We start from the raw sequence: 22,154 nt of genomic DNA on the forward strand, positions 1-22,154 counted from the left end.
TAGACAGACAAAAACAATTTGGCTATTGGTTAATATTTGCCAGAAGCCAGTGTGGCCTAGATGACATCAGCTGAAAAGGAATTTGTTTCAGAGGTGGAGGAAGTTATTCAAGGAAACTTTTTTTTTTTTTTTTTACTTTGGTATAATGTATGCTGAGGAATTGTGATAGCCTAAATAAGATCATCATGTACGAAGACAGTATTCATTTATTTATTGTCAATATTCAACAACATCAAAGCAGTTATCTTTCTAAACAGATATGAATTAATGTGTTTCACTTTTGATCTCGCCCCCCTCGCCAATCTCATTTACTGTCATAGGCTCTCCAAGTCTATTTGGTATTCAGTTCTGTGAGTGTTTTAAGGGGCAGCCGTATCCAAGGCAACCCGCCTAGTCAATTTCCCAGTGTCCTGTCCTTTATATAAGAAGAAGGATGCAATATACACTGTTGTGCTCATGGAATTTAAATGCTTATCACATCTCAAGCAGAGCCCAGAGAAAATTATGTGTGAATGTGAGAGCGTTTCTGTTTATAGTGTTTGAACTCAAAAAACAACGTTTTTACTCAGTACCGTCCAAGTATCATCAAGTTATGTTTACCACAGAGGCACAGAAGTAATTTTTGTATGAATAAATTGAAAACCCCCATTATAAAAACCCATAGGAAAATATTGAGGAAACCACTGGCAAATTAGTCTTCCAGGATTTTATGTCATCCCTGCAACAATCTATTCTAAATACGCTGATGTTATTATTATTACAAAGCCATATAAGTAGCAAGTAAGTGCAATGTTGAGTCTTCCAAAACACTTTATTGAAGGTTCAAAGTCCATTAATGCAAACCAGATTTACAGTAAAAGGCAAAACAAAGAAAATTATAACTCACAAGGTTCAAATCATTGATGGCAGGATTTACTTCCTTATATGTAAAACATTAAACATCTATTCTACATTTTCTGTTTATGCTATTGCTGTTAACATTTTTTGTTTTATTTGTTTTGACTCTCTTGGCAAACCAAGCTGCTCCATCATATACACAGATCACTGGTTCTGTCTGTCATTTTGGTGTTGGCCTGACCACATTTTAATTTGCTTTTCTCCTCTCTCTGTCTCTACTGTACTCTAAAGAATTTAAATCCTTTTTTCCCTTAATTTATTTTTAATTTTTCCATCCTTCAGAATGGATGCACGTCAGGGCCAGAGCCAAACCTCTTGGCAATCAATGCACGTGTCCAAGTGCAGGCGAAAGAAGCTGGCATTTCACTCCAATCATATAAAACACACCCTTCGTGCCTCCATCGTTCCCCAGAGAAATATGCTGTTAATCAACTCATGGGATCTGTTGCATTCTTTTTTTTGTGAGTTTGCTTTTGCTGATTCATTAAAGTAATCTCTCAGAACCTTAATGAGTGACGTCAGAGACAGAATTACAGCATAATCAAATATCAAAAAGGAAAAGAACCATGTAAAAATGCAAGACAATATAAACACAAAGCACAAAAACACAAGAAAAATAAATACCATGAAAGATAAATAAGACAAAACATTTCAGTACAGATGAAAAAAGTGCCATCAACACTGAAGTCTTTTTAAAACAAAGAACTTTTTTCAGATTCTCCCAAACTTTGGAAGATTTTACTTTTATTCAACAGAAGAGACACCCCCTTGCTTTAGAAGATTTTTCAAATATGCTCAACGCAGTCCTCAAATAATCAATTCGTTTTTTCATATTAAAGTAAACACTTTTCTTGACCAAACCCGTTCCAGATCATTGTTAAATTGCTCAGCGACAGTCCTTCACATGATTCATATATTAACTATGCTCCAAAACATGAGTGAGTGAGCTGCTTCGCTACATGGGCACAATCTCAAACAGTTGTGCTGCTCGTTTTTTAATGGAAATCGTGATACATTTTTTCCAAGATTTTTTGATGACTAGAAAGTTGAAAAGAACAGCATTTATTTGAAATACAAATCTCTTAACTGTCACTTTTGATCAATTTAATAAATAAATAAAAGTATAAAAAATGGTACTAATCCCAAACAATACTGATATTTTTCTTTTTCTTTTCAATTTATCAAAATCTTTCTTTCCTCATGTATTTTGTCACGGAGCTTGATGCTAGGCGCATGCAAGGCAGCTCATTAGGTTTTGGAATGGAGCAAAATCTTAATATGACGGAATACTGCGTGTTTTTGTTGTATTTTTTGTTTCTTAAACACCTGGCTATGCGCTCCTCGGCAGCCTCTGTGCTGAACTCTGCATTCTGCTCCGGTGCTTCCGCCCCCTCCCTTTCTCCTTCTCCCCCCCACCTCTGTGCCGGTCTACTCTCTTTCTGTCTGGTTTGTTATGCTTGTGATCCCCTGATTGCTTGTTGTTGTGACGTTGGCTGAGTTGTTTGCAGTGTCGCTCCAGTTTGCTGTGGTTGATCAGTGCCATCACATCCTGGTACCATGGCTGGGCGGTGCCACGGAAGGGCTGCAGGACGGGGCTCCACACAATTAAACGGATGGTAACGGCTGTCCAGCGGAACTGATGCTCTTCTAGCTGACAGTGATAAACACCATCATGATTGAGTTCAGTCCGGGGAATGAGGATGCCCCTGTCGAAGACAACCAGCTGCTTTCCAGATGTGACCTGAAAGACAGATGGTTCAATTTAGAGACATCTCAATATTGATAACGTTTTTTTTAAAGTGTGCATGCATATTTTAAGGATGGGTGTACCTTATGTTGCTCCAAACTGTTCTCGCCTATGTCTTTATACCAGGTGACGGTGGCATGGTGAGATTTGGGTAGACATTCGAGGTAGGTGCTGTTACCCACAGCAACAACTAGTGTCTTCTCCTCTGCCTCCACCTGAAGACCAGCTGAATAACAACAAATGAAATAATTCAAATCTAAATTAAAGAATCATTTAAATGAAATAAATAGGGCTTTCAAACTGTAATTAATAATAACAATATTATTACTTATTATTATTATTATTATTATTACTATATACAATTACATTTATTTGGATAATAATAATACTTTATTATAATAATACTACATAATTATACTTTATTATTTTATGTGGTTATTTAATCTAAATAAATAATTAATTGAATTAATATTTGGTCTGTCTATGCGCACATGGCATTTCATTCTATGGTCACCTTATTTTTAAGAGCTTTACGTTAATTGTGTTTTTCTAAAGGCTTAAATGATGAGAGATCATAAAAAACATAAAAAATAAGCATTAAAATGACAGTTTCTCTTACCTCCATGTCTGACACACTGGTTCAGCGGGTTGCCGTCATCATCCACCTGACAAATATTTCTTCTGTAGACAGGAAGGAATGTTTCAGATCAGATTTATTTGAGATGTCCCAAATACCAACGTTGTTTCAATGTATGAGAAACTGCTGATGTAATGGATTCTATCAAACAAGCTGCCCATTCAATATGCTTTTAAAATATCTTAGTCAGTTGTAATCCAGCTAAAATATGCCTGAGTCATGTCACCTGTGTGCTGTTGGCATGTATGGGCTGCAAGAGTGCCCGTCCCAAGTGCAGTATGGGTCTCTAGCGAGACAGCATTCAGCACACGTCTGGCCGTACAGATCACAGTGGAACAGACCCAACTGAACCACACCCTCTGCTGATCCAGCAAACAGCCACTGCTGGAGACAAAGCACACACACAACACGCACAATGATATGGGCTGTGATCCTGTTACTGCTTTTTTCAGTAAGCAGGAAAACTGGGCCAGAAACCCAGACATTTAAACCACATTCCCATATACAGCTCCAGAATTACAGCGCTCTTCCATCCTAGATCTTTCATGGGGAAAAATGTGTGAAAACTCTCAGTTTCATTTTAAGTATCTTCCACCCTCTCAAGTTGCCATGGTGACAGGATAGGAATATTTATAATAGCGTGTATGTTCATGTACGCTTGCATGTGTGCTTTCATTGATAGACATTGTACCTTTTTCTTGGACATCGTCATGGCAGTGATTGGTGACTTGTTCTGTTGAATGACAGGAGATGAGAAGTTTGTTTTTAAAGTTTAAAAGGCCATCCTAATGAATGTGAAATGCTAAAGCAGAAGATTACCTTAAAAACCTGCAGCTGTTCCAGAGTGACCTCCTGATTCTGTCCATTAGCTTTAGGAAGGTGAATCGCTTTCAGAACCAGGCCAGAATCTGAATACACACATAAACATAAAACTTTCACTGATGTGTTCATTAATTGATTTTTTTTAATGTAATTTATAGGTTGGAATGTGAATGTAGACATTTTAAATTGACAAACAAAAAAGGAAGTTAAGATTGAGAGTGGCCAAACATAAATATGCTATTCGCACACAAAATGTGTGGGTGTCCTGAGGAAGGCTGTGTTGAATGTTGATCAACCATTTTTTTTACTGTTTTAATCACTCAATTTATTAAAGGCCTTTATGCTTAACCACATCCACATGTGTTGCACACACACAATATCTACAAACTATATGGACATCTCATATAATATACATCCTAAATTCTATTTTAATATTGACCACACACCTGTGCCGATGAACAACACGTCATATTGTCCATCTACCGCCTCCACTCTGTCCACAAGGAGGCGGGTCAGTTTATAAGACACGCCCACTCTGATCAGCAAAGGATGACCCCCAAGAGGATGCACCGGCTCCTGCATCAAAGGATGTGTGCGGCTAAAGAAGATAACGTCATCAGGATATTCCCTCGTTGATTTAAAGCCTCCGTATGTGCTGCTGGGACACTGAATATTGACAGGAAGTTTACCAATACTGTTATTTGTTAAATTCAAAATCCTCTTGCTCACTTTTAAATCTCTGCACAGCTTGTCCCATGGCATCGCGTAGCTTCAATGGGGGGCTGATCATTCAGTGTCATTGCACCCAAACTATGGAACTCTCTCCCCCGATCACTCCATTGTGTCAATACCATTTCTGAATGTAAAATTATGCTCACTTATTTTCTGAATGTCACCATACTACATTGTACTACATTTTGTTGGGTCTGATTGTGTACTGTATGCTACGCATCTACATAATTATAGTTTACTAGAGTTCTCAACAGGTCGAAAAACTCAACAGGACCCGTGGGTTTGGGTCGAAAATATAAGTAAATGACTTGGACCTCAGGCTTAATCTTTTTCGCACAGTGAAAAAAACAAAACATTTATTAATCATCGCTGCTGTTCACCATAAAGAAAGTCTGGCTGCTGCGTGCAACGTACATCGCAGGTGGCTGGCCGTACCATTGAAGAGAGGAGAGCACACTTCAGTCCATCCACTGTGCACATATTACTGTTCCTCCACGATGCCTTATAAGCATACGATTATGTTTGTATGCTAGGCCTATTTTGTTTCAAAACTCGGCAAAAATTGTGTGGTGTGAAAAGTAGCCGCTGGTCATGATAATACTTGTATGAGAAAAAAAGAAAGTCGGGTTTGGGCAGATAATGTTGATGTGTCGGGTTACATCGGGTTCGGGCTTTAAAAGCCAAGGGTCGGGTCGGGTTGTAATTTTCAGGCCCGTTGAGAACTCTAATTTACTGTAGTTTTACTATCATTTACCTACTGTTGTTTTGTTTGTTATCATTATCCATTGGCATTATTGTTGCTTGTTCATTGTAAAACGTTCTTGAGCCCTGGAAAGATGCTATCTAAATGAAACTTTTTATGATTATTCAAAGTTAATCTTTTAAAAACACTAATAATTTAATGACAATAGCAAATCTCAAAATTAATTAAAAAAAAATCATGCACAACATTACACTGTTTTGATGCCTAAATTATTTTGTAGAATTATTGATTTATTTTTTTAGTTTATTTAGACAAAATAGTACAGATTTTGAATATCATGCCATAACATGAAAATAATTATGAGATTTGAGAAGACTCACTGTGCCAGGCCTGGGATAGGGAACTCGGCCTGCATACTCTGTCCACTTGTACTGTTGTCCCTCCCTGTGAAGGAAGTTTCCTTTAAAAGCTCTAATAATGTCCTGCATGCGGTACACGCACACAGCGGATCCATTCAAGACATTGCTGTTGAGAGAGGAAACCAACACAAACATAAAAATAGATACATGACTTATTAATTGATTGAGAGTTATAAGTAGACAGCATCCACACAAGAAACATTTAAGAATCAATCACAATGTATCAAAGCAACAGCATTCATCTTAATCAATTCTCCAACGAGTTTTGACCTATATATCCAATTAAAACCCAGCTCTTGTGGCACAAATGAAAGTGGCAGTGGCACCTGGTCTGAAGTGAATTGAATCTGGGTCTGCCGTGAAAGCAGGAGTCTTTACGAGCCTCTGAGAGATTTAACACACTCATTTGAACAGCTCAACAGAGAGCAATAACACTGTCACTCTTTCCAAACGGCCTTTTCCTAATCCATACTTCATGTGCACTCCACCCTAAGCAACCCTCTCCAAAACCTTGGGCAGACACACAGGCACACATTTTCAACAAGAAAGATGAAGGCATATGCTATTTGAGATGGCTGATGTAAAATTGGTTCAACTTCTAAAGTGTTTTAAACTTCATGGGTGCATCCATTGACCTGCTGGAAAGTATGACTCAGTAATACTGCAATTCCACACCCTTAACCACATACACACAGAGTTTTCAAGATTTTTATACTACTCTTTTCTGTACAATTAAAGTGAAGGCTGACCAGGGACCGTCAAGCTCCAAAAACGACAGGACAGCACCATAAAAGTAAAATTACACTTGTGAACATGACTTCTGAAGCCATACAATAGCTCTGTGTGCAGAAACGTTTTCAGGCCTTCCCACTCCTTAAGGTCTCTCCAGAGCTGGAAAGCTTCTCCGATATTTCGCAGGTGCTACCTCTTGCCTGAACGTAACCCATCTTTGTAATGTTATAAAGGGCCCCTGGCCCTTTCCTCTTTTGTTTTTTTTTCACTGCCTGCCATCTTACTCTTTCTATAGTTGTTTTGCTAATGTCTGTCTTGTGCACTGAGCTCTCTCTCTCCTCCCCCATCATGAGTGTATAAGCCCCTTACTGTTGATTGGCATATTTTTATGATAAAGAGTAGAACCAACATCCTAAAAAACATCTCTTCTTGTGTTTTATGAAATAAAGAAAGTCAAAGTTTGGAGTTTTGGAAGTTTGGAATGTTGTGAGGGTGAGAAAAAGTTGAGAGAAATTTCCTTTTTTAAAGTCAGCTCTTGGTCTTGGTTAAAAATGTGATACCAGGTCAGTGTGTTAGACTCACCCGGTAGTGGTGAAGAGCCCATAGATGAGGGGGTTTGTTTTGTCCTTTCCATGTTGAATGAAAATGTCCTCTATAGAAAAACAGAAAACAGGGTTACAATATTAAGCGTGCTTTGTGTGAGCTTCAGTCAATAATGAGAGAGTGTGTGTGGTCTCTGGTTTCCTCTCAGCCAGGGCTGTATAAAATTATGAAAAGAATATTTACCTGGTCACACTCTCTTTCTCATACAAATAAACGTTTGTAATGCAGCAAACGTGCGGTTTTACTTTTGTTTAAAAACACACACATCTATATCTTCACAATGAACTTTTGCTGTTGAGGGTACGCTAGTTCATTTCTTCATTCTCAAATTCCAGTCATGCCAGATATGATCAAACGCCTTATCAAATCAAACACACACACGTTAAGATAGTGGTTCTCAACTGGTTTTTCTTCAGGACCCAGATTTGACAGTGGATATCTAGTGCAGCCCAAAACATAGACAAAATACAGTTGTTAAAGGAGTTTACTTTAAAAAAAAAAAAAAAAAAAAAAAAACCTTTTGCTGATAATTTACTGACCCCTGCTATGTCATCCAAGATATCCATGTCATAAGAAATTAAGGTTTTTGATGAAAACATTCCAGGATTTTTCTCCATATAATTGACTTCATTGGGAACCAAACAGTTCAAGGTCCAAATGAGAGTTTCAGTCAAGCTTAATTGTAATAACATTTCACAATATTACTGTTTTGGTGACCATAAGAGACTTCTTTCAAAAACATTAAAATATCTTATAAATAAAATGCTGTATAGTTTGATCAAACACACAGTCCTTGACATCAACAAAAAATAAGGGGCATGACCCACCAGTTGGAAACTACATTATTAAACATTCATGCTATACCAGACATGCTACTACAAATTTACTGACTCTCATAAAAACTGGTGGTAGACAAGCAGGGATGGGCTCACACACTCTTACTCACACCTGCAGAAATACACTCACAGTCCTCATATGCAAAACAAGTGTAAAAAACTGGTTTAAAACTGCCGAGAACATAAACTAGATCTGCACTATAAAATGGTTGAAACCTTAATTACACAATGTTCTGCGGTAAACCACACACATACACACAGCCGCTCTGTTTTCCCTCGTATTTTACACTCAAACCAAAATAATCCATTTAATTAAGCATTCACACTCCATCTTTCCCTTTCAATCCCATTACTATCCCTCATTTCTGTCCCACCCCTCCTCCATCTCTTTCTCCTCTCCTCCTTTCCAGATTGTTTTCACCACCCCCTATTATCTGGCTCTTCTTCTCTTTCACTTTTGCAAGGATGCTATTTGTGTCAATTTCCTCCAACAAAAGCTTATGTTCCCCCTGAGGACAGATAGTTTTGTCTGTACTGCACTTGTTGACACTTCTCTATCCTGCCCCTATCCATTCTTATCCATCCTAACCTCTGATTCCCCTGCTCTCTGCTGTCCTCCCTCATCCCCATCTAGCCAGTAGACTATGTGAAAACAGGATGGGGGTGCCACCGTAGACGTGAAAATGCACACACACAGATACTGACGGTCTTCAAAACATTCAGCAGACCACCAAGACAAATGGCATATTCACTGGCACACTCATTTTGAGATATATTCATCACTATGCAGTTCAAAAATGCTAAACATTTAGGGTGGATTTGAAGAAATTAGGCCACTTTGTGACAAAACTTCTAGATCCTATAAAATGTGCATAACAATAAGGAATAATTTCCCTTTTTAGGTGTTCTGTTAATTTGTGTTAAAAAAAGCGTCAAGTCAACATATATGTAAATATCAGTTGTCCTCCTCACTATGTCAATAGTATCAGAATGATTTCTGAAGGATCATGTGACACTGAAGACTGCTGTAATTATGCTGAAAATTACATGATTAAATTACATTTGAATAAGTATTAAAATAGGAAACCATTATTTTAAATTGTGGCAATATTAGAATATTTACTGTATTTTGGTCAAATAAATGTAGCTTTGGTCAGTCACCTTTCAAAAACATTTTAAAAATCTTACCGACTCCAAAACACTCACACACAAACACAAGACTAATCCATGAATGGCAGATAATAAACACACCTATTCATCAATCAAACACACATTATTTAAACTTCTGAACAGATCATACATGACAATTCAACCGCTTCAAAATTAGAGCCACAACAACTAACAGCAACCTAGTAGTTCTTAACTCGCATCTGATTGTCAGTTTTTGCATGCTTCTTCTCATACTCTGCAGTATAAACTAACTATTATTCAGTGTTGTAGTCGAGACCACCTCACTCGAGTCCAAGTCGACACCGAGACCAGATAGAGTCGAGTCCGAGTCAAGACCGAGTCCATAGAGAGTCGAGTCCGAGTCGAGTCCGAGACCAGAGATGGTCGAGTCCGAGTCGAGACCGAGACCAGTGAGGGTCGATTACCTATTTTACTTAGAGAAATCCTTTTTTTTTTTAATTTTTTTTTTTTTAAATTTCAGTAAATATATCTAAAACTTCTTTTTTTTATTTTATTTTTTATTTTTTTTATTGAATTTACTTAGAGTTTAAAAAATATGATCAGTTTAGGGTAAAAAGGCCACATAGTAGGTGGTGTTAAAAGTAATTTTATTACAATTTGTCACTAGAAAATCAGCAATCACTGGGCGTGTCAATCAATTTAAAGACATATTTTATTAACATACATTAATAATCATGAAAAATATTTTGAATTGAACTCGAGTGGACTCGGGAATAATTCCGAGTCCTAAAAAAAAAATGTTCGAGTACGAGTCAATTCCGAGTCCAAATGGACACGAGTCCATGACAAGACCAAGACCATTAAAATATGGTCTCGAGACCGAGTCCGAGACGAGTCCGAGTCTCGAGTACTACAACACTGCTATTATTGATGAACATTTACGGTCTGCAGTGTGTTCTGGCTCATCATAGCTATGGCATCATGAGGGTCCCTGATGTAGGGGGAGATTATGGTAGATGTAGTTGTTTAGGGGCCGTGGAGCACAAAGTAAACTTGACATTGAAGGGAATTCTATGGATTACCACCATAAAGTATAGCTAAGATGAGATGCATATTAGCATTACAGCAGGTTTATAATGTAAATCATTACCACTTTACAGTCAAAGTAAACATGAAAGTGTTCACCAATCAGAACAAAGTTGTTTTGCATGTTCTAAATACTTTGGTAGGCCAAGAAATAAACACATTTCACAACTCTCCAACACTTGAACATAACATGCACTGAGTTAAACAAGTTATGTAAACCTAGCTCTTTAAAGATTACCATGGCGCTGGACAATGAACAGTTCTGTTCAGAGCCGCTTGCAGATTTGATAAAGCTGCAGTCAGATACGGAAGACATTCTTGATTTCTGATTATTGCGTGTTTTATATGATATTTGTGTAAAATTGTTTAGTTCTTAGATATAATATGAGCATGAGATTACAATAAAACTTTAGTCAGACTGAGGATTCAAGAATTGTTTATTCTATGCGAGGACTTTGTTTACACAGACTGATTGATAAGAAACCGGTTTCTGACTGACTCTGTGTGTGGTTTGTGTGTGTGTGTGAGTGTACTGATAAACGTTTTACATAAATCAGGGACGTTTGGGCATAATGACACACACACATTATCAACAGTATAAATAATATTCTAAAAAATGTACAAGCTTATCTCAAAGCCTTATTTAATTTGAGAGATTTGCTTAAACTTTGGTAAGGTAATCATGTGGGAGTGAAATGTTTTTTTTTTTGTGTGTGTGGCATTTCATGTGGCATGTGTATTACTCACGGAGTTTGTCAAAGTGGGTGTGTATGCCGTCAGGTCCTGGTACGGAGCAAACAATTCGAGCTTTCTGAAAGGTGCTCCATTTATGAACCAAACTACGCTGACCACCAATATCATTCTAGAAAGAGAGAAAAAAGAGAGATAAACACACTGATTTAGTACCATAATATCCCCTTCCCTTTTTCAGAAGTTTAAATATACATTTTTTTTGGGCATGTTCTTTATGTAGACATAAATTCCCTTGAGCATGAATATGGTAATCACTCGTTCCGATAACATATATGACAGTGTTATGGCCTTACCATCTGATAACTTTACCACTGGTACCACTATAATACTTTTTGTATGGTTATTGCTAATAATTTTACCATGTTCAAATGACAGAAATCTATAGAAATGTCTTTGTGCCACAGATAAAATAGCTAATTAGGACCTTTTACCTAATTTTTAACACCTTTTCCTCAGAATTGCGAGTTTATATCTCAATTTTATATTTACATGCCTTGTTACCACTGTGCAGGCTGGTGGTGGTGGTGCAATGGTGTAGGGGATGTTTTCTTGGCACACTTTAGGCATCTTAGTGGCAGTTGGGAATCTTTTATATACCAGAGTGGGCATATAAAAGAGCCAACCTGAGCATTGTTTCTGACTGTCCATCCTTTTATGGCCACCATGTACCCATTCTCTGATGGCTACTTCCAATGCACCATGTCACAAAGCTCGAATCATTTCAAATTGGTTTCTTGAACATGACAATGAGTTCACTGTACTAAAATGGCCCCCACAGTCACCAGATGTCAACCCAATAGAGCATCTTTGGGATGTGGTGTATCCTTTCTATATGGCCAACATTTCTAAAGAATGCTTTCAGCACCTTGTTGAATCAATGCCACGCAGAATTAAGGCAGTTCTGAAGGCTAAAGGGGGTCAAAGTACACAGTATTAGTATGGTGTTCCTAATAATCCTTTAGGTGAGTATATATATATATATATATATATATATATATATATATATATATCCAGAGGAACAGTCAGAGCCAGCACATCCAATCAGATTCACAGAGATGGGCACAGTGGCCACACGAGTGCAGTTAGGCACGTAGGAACACACTCCTAGATACCTTACAGACGCGGGCAACTCTAGAATAGAGGACCTTCCCAGCGGCCCCTTCTGCCTCCTGAGCGCGCTCAGTGAAGAACACGTAGACCTTATCATCCTCCTCATTATCGCTCTCTGACATCGCTGCAACATGCACAAATTCCGCGCCTGGAGAGGAATTGGAGAGAGACAAAAATACATTTAAACTAACACTTAAATCTGTTATTGTGTATATAATGTGGTATTTCATTGTGTTTAACCATTAGAGCACAGAGCATTCTTAATGGCTGTCAACAACATGCTGTGTGTGTATATTTGTAAGTCATAGTCTAACTTTTTTAGACTATACTGGGGTGTATGTGGTTGCACAGTATCACCTTGCAGCCATGTAGAGTGATATTGTTCAGTGCGAATCACATGTCGCTTCCCCAAACTCCGAATAAAAGCAGTATCATGACTTAGAAAGTCAGATGAGATTCCAGCGTACAGCTCACCGTCTGAACAAACACACACAAAGATTTGGATCAGAGTTAAACTGGTATGTTCTTACACAAACATATAAACTATACCGCCAAACTATAAACACACTGTCTTACCTATGATAGCTGTAGCTGTTCTCTGGTGAGGGTCGTACGGACATTTTCCCTTCCCTGACTCGGTGTCTTCATACTGCAGCGTTATTTCCTCGGCCTGAAAAACCCAGTTACATTATTTACAGTTCAAATCATTTATTTTTGTCTATACACATTAAAAAAACTATTTTTTTTTTGTTTTAATTATTTTATTACAGTAATATTTATTTTATTGTTGTTTGGATTTGTATGTAACACTTTATTTTATTTTAAGATTTTAATTATTATTATTATTTTATTATTTTCGTTTGTATATGTATCTAGCACATTTTTAGTTAATTAAAAACAATTAAGTAAACTATAAACATTTTAATAAAACAATATTTTATTTTATTTTGGATCTATATGTCACACTTTTTATTTCAATAAACACATTTATTAAATTGTAATTATTTTGATCAAATAATTAATTTAATCTGACATTTTCTATTTAATCACTTGACTTTGCATGCAAAGTACATGATAAATGCACATCAAATAACATAAGTACACAAACACAACAGGAAGCAGTTATGTGAGAGAGGTTCATGGTGGGAAATGTTGTCCTTTTTTACCCTGAGGAAGAGGTTGGTAGGGATGAAGGCACAGCGAGGGTCGAACGCTCCAGTTCCACAGGCGTAAAGATGTGTTTGGTTATAATGCTCTAACACACGCAGGAAGTTAGCACAGTCCATCTGTGACATAAACAGGAAACAAGCACTCATGAACAAAGACTGCTTTTGAGGTCGACTGAGCTTCAATACAGGCAGAACTAATAACCTATCCAGACAGTGAAAATTATAATGATTTAATTTGTTTGTGATTAGACACTTCAAGACAAGCTGTCTCCATGGTCAACTGTGGTACATAAAATCATGTTTTACCTGCAGATTTTTCCCAGCCATTATACAGTCCTGAATCCGATCTAGATTTGCAGGCCAGTAGATCTGAAATACAGTACCAACACACACACACAAACACACACACACACACACACACACACACACATATGAATTTCGTCTCCAAGTATGCATGAAAGCTTCTCTTACTCATATTAAATGTTGATGCATATGCTGATTTCATCAAGTAGCATTTAAGGAATTACAGTTGAATGCCACTCTGGCATTACTCAGATGAAATGATTATGAACACACACTTATGTAGACAAGCAGGGATGGGCTCACACACTCTTACTCACACCTGCAGAAATACACTCACAGTCCTCATAATGCAAAACAAGTGTAAAACAAATGTTTGAAAAACAATCGTACATTTATTGTGTCTTTCAATTTCATATGCTAAAAATGTTTTTTTTTTTTGTTGTTGTTGTTGTTTTTTTTTGTTTTTTTTTAGGCTGGGACAGTTTTTAAGATAAAAACTAAAAGCTTCCTTATTTGATACTGCAGTAATCTGCTGTAAAATCCTTTAATAAAAAATATTGTCCTCAAGTTGCTTCTCTCTTCTGTACAATTAAATTGAACTGAAGTTGAGGTTGATTGTCTAGCTTAAAAAACAACAACTAAAAGTACCATAACATCACTCCATGTGGTTAATATGTGATCTATTCCAAATCGGCTGAGGCCGATATTTTTCTGAGTAACAAGTTGTCTGGATTTTTCTAAGCTTGACAGCCCATGGTAACCATTCGATTTCGTTGTATGGAAAAGAGCAGCATCAACATTCTGTTAAACTTCAACTTTTGTAAAGCACTAGAGTATATAACAAAAGACTTTTAATTTTCAAGTAAACCATCCCTTACTTGAGTATATAAGAGAAACAGCGTGTGTGGGGGTGTGTACATACCTTGCGGGGGGTTTGATTAATATCATCCAGGCTGGTGGACAGCAGATGGTCCTTCATACTAATGTAAAGGCGACGACCGTCTTCATCCGGCAGCAGAGAGTTCAGATCCCCAGCAGGCACAGAGAGAGACATGAGCCTGCCGCTCTGCTCCAGCTCTGTGGCAGAGAGAGGGAGATAGAAAGAAAGAGAACAGGTTATTTTATTATATATATATATATATATATATATATATATATATATATATATATATATGATTGAAGATCCTCTTGGCTGATGTGAGTTCAGCTTATATGCAGGATTTCTGTTTTCAATCACAAATACTTCATATCTGACAGGCCAAAGAAATAATTCAATTTAGCTTTATTGTTTATATAGGAAAGGGGAAAAAACTGAGAAAGATGAGTTTATTCCTTCTTTGCAACACAGAAGGTGAATTTCTGAAGAATATCAGTCAATTTTTTTCCAATGTAATAACAGCATAGAATAACAGTAAATGAGGCTGTCAAGCTCTAAAATGACAAAAAAGAAAAGGGTCTGAAAAGAAAATAGACTGAATGTTAAATCGTTATTTACAGGAAAAAACAGAATTTTCAAATAATAATAATAATTGTTCAGTAGTTAACACTTGGAGAAAACAGGAGAAAATGAGAGGCAATTTTTCGCCCTTCCCTGCCTCTTTGAACCGGAGTACACAGACAAATAACTTTTAACACAACAATAAATATTACAACTAACTCTCCTTAACATGGCAAATACAGATCCCTCTTATTTCTACGATGCAGAAAACGGAAATGAGTCCTCTTGGCACAGCTACATACAGGTTGTTCACATCACATCTACGTCATCAAGCTCAGTTTGAGCTTGCGCAGTACGCTTGGCAATCAGGAAGTGAGTGCTTCTAAATTAATAGATTTCACTTTTCTCCATTGAAGTCTATAGGGTCACTGTGTCCATTTCTTTTACTGTCTATGATATAAAAATATGTGGACCAGACAGACTCACCGTTGGGCGGAATAACCTGTTCAAAAATCTGATGACAGAGAGATAAAATAACCCATGAGATGAATAGAATAGATACAAAAATTGAAAATACGCCAGAGAATAATGGGAAATAAATTTACAGTGAGAGTGTGTCAGTTATTAATAGGCTACACCAAAAATCTAGCCGCTCAAAAATAATATACAAACACACACATATCATGTTGGTTTTTCTGTAGGCTAGCATGTTCATCACTCCTTTAAAATATCCTCTCACCCACACACACACACATCAGCTGTTCACAAGGCACATGCACACAATCTGTCACAGCCTGCAACCTCACACACATTCCTGGCTTTTTCTCAGTGGCACCAGTCCTACTCATTGCCCCTTTTCTTGGGGGCAGTTGCTGTGGCAACAAGGGTGTGTATATGTGTGTGCTAAAATCACTCAAATGTATTATGGGATGGTGTGCACCTGTCTCCTGTGTGTTTAACAGGAAGTGAGTTTTAATGACTAGGTGGTCTAGAAATCCCTAGTCTTAGTTTGACTCATGACCTTTTTAGTCATAAACTAAATTAGACAAACAGTGAGACATTCTGATGGTCTTATACCATTAATACAACTACAACAGTCATTTTACTCTTTTACACACACACACACACACACACACACACAAACACAAAGTCACAAACCCTTTCTGTCCATCACTCTATGACCAGCTGAGGGTATATTTAGCCACATACAGACCTAGTGTTGTATATTTAACCACACACAAGCTGTGTAGGCTATATCTGAACCTTAGATTACCTCAGTAATGAGGAGGGAGACTGATGTGGGATTACTCAATTAATACTACATCGATGCACATGAGCACAAGCCCAACCCCAACCCCAGCAACAATATTTCAAAACTACATTTTTTTTTTATTTTTTTTTTTTACATTTCATCGTGATCTTCCTTTGAACAATCCCGATATCAAATAAAATTCTAAGATCAATATTCTACTTTATGCTTATTTTCAGTGTAATGTTTTTAAAAGCACCATAGATGTCAGCAAAAGGAAATGAAAGTGTAGGCTACCTGAATTGTGAATGTGAGTTTGCAGTTTGTATTCAATGTGATAAAATAAAAATACTGCTTACCATGAAATCACGGACTGCACGCAAAAACTAACATACAACCATACAACGCAACTGTGTGGTCCAACTCAAGGCGCTCGTAGCACGAGCGCGGCAGGTTACGCAATACTCGTTCCCTCTTCTAGAGAGAACCGAGGTTACGTTAGGTAACCAATACTTTCTCTTTTAACATAGCCATGTCTAGGTTTGAGGATGACTTAGTCATTTGGCCTGAACTCGAGACACGCAGCACTGACGGACGGCGCGTGTAAGTCTCCCACGTGTTTAACTGATGACAAAGGCAAAGCAGTCAGAAAACATTTTTCTGACTGCTCCTTTCAGGCGTTTTGAGTGACAGGTACTTGAACTCCACAGAATCTAGTGGCTCAAAGGGAAAAGCTTTCAGGGCCTCGAGGACCAACGAAAGATCCCACATAGGATCTGGCTCCTAGAAGGAAGCGGATGACAAGCTAATTTTTTCCTAGTGACCGGCCGCATGTCGACTCTGCGAACGCTGCAACGGCCGCCACCTAGACTTTAAGTGTGGATGGGGACCTTCCCTTATCCAACAGCTCTTGTAGGCTGTAAGCAGCACCGAGTTCCCTAATCCTCTTGATTACCTGTGGCAACAGAGAGATCGAAGGGAAGGCATACAGCTGGCGTCTGGGCCAGATTTGGGCAGTAAGCATGGTCTTTTGACGCAAATAGGTTGACTTCTGCTTTCCTGAAAAGGCGCCATAGTTTCTGGACTGTTTGGGGTTGCAGGGACCATTCCCCTGGGGGAAAGATGTCCTTGGGTAAGCCTCAGGTGGCCTGGCACATTCGCAGCTCTCAGCGAGCACAGATGATGCTGAGACCAAACATTTAACACAACATGATGACGAATGTAGATAAATCAAACCAAGCTCTTTACAGCATTAGCCGAGAGAGATTCCTTTCCAAGCAAAATGGACATTTTAAATGAATATTATGAAATATCAGAATGAAACCTAAATCGATTAGAAAGCTTATCAAGTCAAGTCACCTTTATTAATACAGATTGTTTCTAGAAGATTTACAGTAAAAGAAAATGATTCAATGATACAAACAGAGTTCATTTCAAGTGTATGCTCACAAGCATACGAAGAGTTCAGATGCAAAAGCCTCTAAGTGCCATTTGAAATTTTCTTCTAGAATGATCATTTTTATCAAGCTTGTATATTTAAGTTCAGTGATTTCACTTAAATGGCAATGAAGATTACCTATTAATTGTTATTTAAGTGAAATTACTGAACTTAAATATACAAGTTTGATAAAAAAATCATCATTAAAGAAGAAAATTTCAAATGGCATTTAGAGGCTTTTGCATCTGAACTCTTCATAGCCTGGGAAAACCCAGACAACTTCCGGCAAATTTGGATTTGCTTTGAAAGTTACAAACTGAGATGGTCAGGCATACACTTTACTGCAAGTGTGAATGAAAGTTAGGGTGTGTTTCCTTGAGCACATATTTTCCCATAGTGCTGCTGGTGGACAAGAACAAACAGTACACACTTCTTGTGCAAATTGAGTTATCAGCTATTACTCCTGAGTCTGCTCAGCTGGTATGTTATATGTGTGTGGTGGAAATGCTAACAGGTGCGACTAAGTCTGTGACTGGGGAGGGTTCATACATAAACACAGTCAAAATAAACTAGCAAACACACATTGCTGTGTTCTGGTATTTCTCAAATCTCTGTCAGTCAGACCTACTAACCTTGACCCTTGATCTGAGAAAAATAGTATACATCATAATTATAGCACTCAAATGCACACACACATACTGCCAGAGCTTAGCTAATTGATTTATGCTCATGTTCAATCAATCACGTCTACTGAAGGCCAATCAACTGCAATTTGACCAATCACAACAGACCAGATGGAAAATAGATTCTTTATGGTTCAACTGAAGGATTTGCTGAATATATATTACTGTATATAGTCAGCAAATATATGTTTGTTTGTTTTTTGTGATATGTGATTTCACTTATGTAATCCCACAAAATTGTTGTTTTTGTATGTATACGCTACTCAAGAGCGGTCATTTATCATTTCATTAAGGAAATCAAGCCAAAATGAGCTGTATAATAATCAACCACCAGACGTTCCCTAACACAAACACACACTTATGTTCATAGCCTTTGAGAGTCTGCGTGAATGAAAGGCTAATTGGGTAATTAAGAAATCCAAGTAAACACAACACAACACACACACACAGAGAGAGAGAGAGAGAGAGAGAGAGAGAGAGAGAGAGAGAGAGAGAGAGAGAGAGATGAATTAGGATATGTATTACTCCAAGAAATTTCTAAACTCAAACACTTTATACACAAATCACATCACATTCACTTTTGTTTGTCACTGATAGGCAGAAAGGTGTGACGGATTAATAGCTGTGCAGGGTTTTCTAGGTCATGGAGAAACGCACAGACATTTTTGTCTGCACAATGTCCCACATGATATACTCCTGTCATACCATGGCTGATTACAGATGACATTAGGGTAATTGGGTTAAAAAGAGAGAAAGAGTTTGTGTGTGGAGTAAAGAAAGACTAAATATTTTTTTTGTATGTGAGTCCACAAGAATAAAACCTAAAATCATATATACATTGTGGAAAGAAAATAGCTTAATGAACATACAAATAATGTCTGGATTAGATTGTTACATGCAGAGAGGGTTATGTTTGGGTTAGGCAATACCAACTGCTCAATAGAAGGTCAGTTGTCTGCACTATGCAGGGCTGCGTTTCCCAAAAGCATCGAAAGCCTGCAAGTTGATCGTAGACACCAATGGTGGTAATTGTTCGACGATCAACTTAAGCTTACGATGCTTTTGGGAAAAGCAGACCAGACCAATAGAACATATTCATTATGGAACTGTGGTGCCGCATAGTGCATTTGATGAATGATCCTATGATGGGCCCCATTGACTTCAGCAGTATTTTTCCCCACTATGGAAGTTAATGGGATCCATCAACATACATTCTTCAAAATATCTATATTTGTGTTCAGCAGAAAAGATAAATTCATATAGGTTTGGAACAACTTGAGGGTGAGTAAATGAAGACAGAATTTACATTTTTGGGTGACTATCCCTTTAAGAGATAAAAATACCAACTGCTCAATAGAAAAGCATCAGAAGTCAATGGAAAGTCAGTTGTCTCACCTTAGTGTTGCACTATGAAATATCCAGACCAACAGATCATGTGGTAATGTGGTACTATATGTTAAATGACCTAAGCTTTGTTAATGATTTTAAATCTATTATATATCAACTACATTGTGGTTGAAAATGAACAATGCAGTGTTAAATGCAGAAAGGTTTGTGTGTGAAAAGTCAATAGAAAGTCAGTTGCCTCACCTGAGTGTTGGAAGTGCATTCGTGGTTTAGATGGTCTCCATGCGTCCGTTAGAGGAGCCGCCAGTGAAATTAAACAGAAGAGAGCCAGCATCCTCATGACTGTCTGACACACACACTATGTGACTCTAGCAAGGAGTAAACACACACAAACACACACACACACACACTGCGTCCTCTGCTCAGAAATAACACACACACAAATGGTGTCTACCTGATGTCAGCATAACACACCTTGTGTGTGTGTGTGTGTGTGTGTGTGTGTGTGTGTGTGTGTGTGTGTGTGTGTGTGTGTGTGTGTGTGTGTGTGTGTGTAGTGCAGTGCAGAGTAATTTGATCCTGCAGGTCAGTTGCAGCAAAATCCTCTCTTGGTCTGTCTTCTGTGTTTAAAATATTGCTGGCATTTCTATTTTTCTTTTCCGTTCTCTCTGTTTTGTTCACTCTGTTATTGTCTTGCCCTCTCCTTCTCTCTGCATCTTTTAACTCTTTATGATCTCTCTCTCTCTCTCTCTCTCTCTCTCTCTCTCTCTCTCTCTCTCTCTCTCTCTCTCTCTCTCTCTCTCTCTCTCTCTCTCTCTCTCTCTCTCTCTCTCTCTCTCTCTCTTCAGTAGTCTCTTATCATTCACTCCTTTCTTTCAAACACTCCCCTGCTGGGAAGGAGGGAACTGTCCCAATTGTGCCCAACCCCTCTCTCACTCTCACTCTCTCTTTCCATCTCTCCTTCCCTCCCTCCATATTAATGTGTATCTTTTTTTAAAGAATAAGACAGCTGCTGAATGTGATCCTCTTAGGATTCATTTGCTTAACGACTGTTGAAATCTCATGTTGGTTCTCTCTCTTTTCATCTCTCACCCTCACTGTCTTGTTTATACACACACACACACACACACACACACACACACACACGAAACACTCCAATTAAATCTAGCAGCATCAGAATTAATGGTTGCTAAATTAGGTCGCATAAAAAAATTTATAAAAATAAGTCTCCCCTAGCAGACTTATAACAGAGAGAGAGAGAGAGAGAGAGAGAGAGAGAGAGAGAGAGAGAGAGAGAGAGAGAGAGAGAGAGAGAGAGAGAGAGAGAGAGAGGGATCATAGTTATTTACAGTAATGAATATCACTGAGAGCATCAGAAATGCAACTGTGTGGATTTGACGCCCTCTAGCGACTAAACTAGGATTAATACACACCCCTCATTACCAGTGGTGGAGGAAGTACTGAATCTCAGTACTTAAGTAAAAGTACAAATACCCAGATAAATATTTACTTTAGTAAAAGTAGAAGTAACACAATGACAACCATACTTAAGTAAAAAGTAAAAAGTACTTTATTTTAAATGTACTTTAAGTATTAAAAGTAAAAGTACTTGCATAACAATTTATTATCTTAATGTCTATTTTCTAATGATTAATAAAACATTTAATTCTAACTCATTCAACCTAATAGCCTACTCCTATAATAATGTTCAATAATGATGGAAAAAAAATGTCACCATTTCTGAAACAAGCTTGCAATTAGGCAATATCATGCTTATCCTTACTATATGTTTAATAACTATGTTTGGCAGTACACGCGATTCATTTATGGTGTAATTCTGAACCTCTTGGCTTGCCATAATCCTAACCAAACGTATATTACTCACGGTGTGTTTCCTATGCATGTAAAAACTAATTTTCGCGTATGAGTTGCATGATAAACACACTGCGTGCAAGACGCATTTAGTGACCGGGTTGATATACTGTATCTATGGCAACCAAACGTCACTGGTGAGACAAACGTGCAACGAACGGACGGTCAGATTACGTTTTGTCAGGGGAAAAACTGATCAGAAAATGTAACGAAAATGTAACAGAAGTTGTAGAAATGTAGTGGAGTAGAAAGTATAATAATTGCTGCAAAATGTAACGAAGTAAAAGTAAAAAGTAGGCACTATTTATTGTACTTAAGTAAAGTAAAGATACGTGAAAAATGTACTTAAGTAAAGTAACGAAGTATTTGTACTTCGTTACATTCCACCACTGCTCATTACAAGTAAAATTAAAGTCTACATGAAACTGAAGTTGCGATCTATTACCT

At 37.7% G+C, this 22,154-nt stretch overlaps 1 protein-coding gene across 2 annotated transcripts; it reads right to left on the minus strand.

Annotated features, from left to right (window-relative positions):
* Nucleotides 1-792: 792 nt before the first annotated feature.
* sema3h (sema domain, immunoglobulin domain (Ig), short basic domain, secreted, (semaphorin) 3H) lies at nucleotides 793-20,627 on the minus strand. Of its 2 annotated transcripts, none has more exons than XM_039678791.2 (17): nucleotides 20,079-20,627; nucleotides 14,603-14,757; nucleotides 13,684-13,746; nucleotides 13,375-13,494; nucleotides 12,785-12,878; nucleotides 12,566-12,685; nucleotides 12,211-12,356; nucleotides 11,093-11,207; nucleotides 7,272-7,341; nucleotides 5,919-6,063; nucleotides 4,550-4,769; nucleotides 4,101-4,189; nucleotides 3,973-4,014; nucleotides 3,508-3,662; nucleotides 3,264-3,325; nucleotides 2,728-2,870; nucleotides 793-2,638 (listed from the first exon to the last, which is right to left on the minus strand). In XM_039678791.2, the coding sequence occupies exons 1-17, from the start codon at nucleotides 20,173-20,175 to the stop codon at nucleotides 2,228-2,230; spliced, it is 2,247 nt and encodes a 748-aa protein (XP_039534725.2). In that variant the 5' UTR covers nucleotides 20,176-20,627; the 3' UTR covers nucleotides 793-2,227. The 2 variants fall into 2 exon arrangements, with proteins under 2 accessions (XP_039534725.2, XP_039534717.2); XM_039678783.2 differs by having other exon boundaries at nucleotides 3,508-3,665.
* Nucleotides 20,628-22,154: the final 1,527 nt, after the last annotated feature.

The sequence above is a fragment of the Pimephales promelas genome, chromosome 14 (genome assembly GCF_988280905.1).
Source record: "Pimephales promelas chromosome 14, fPimPro1.hap1.1, whole genome shotgun sequence".
Taxonomy (NCBI): domain Eukaryota; kingdom Metazoa; phylum Chordata; class Actinopteri; order Cypriniformes; family Leuciscidae; genus Pimephales; species Pimephales promelas.

Bases quoted from the DNA above. Each gene is read 5' to 3' on its own strand.
- sema3h (XM_039678783.2), bottom strand. From the start codon at position 20,175: ATGAGGATGCTGGCTCTCTTCTGTTTAATTTCACTGGCGGCTCCTCTA. The intron at 12,357-12,565 runs GTGATACTGTGC...ATTCCTCTCCAG, and splicing joins TCACTCTACATGGCTGCAAG to GCGCGGAATTTGTGCATGTT. The intron at 3,326-3,507 runs GTGACATGACTC...TCCTGTCTACAG, and splicing joins TACATGCCAACAGCACACAG to AAGAAATATTTGTCAGGTGG.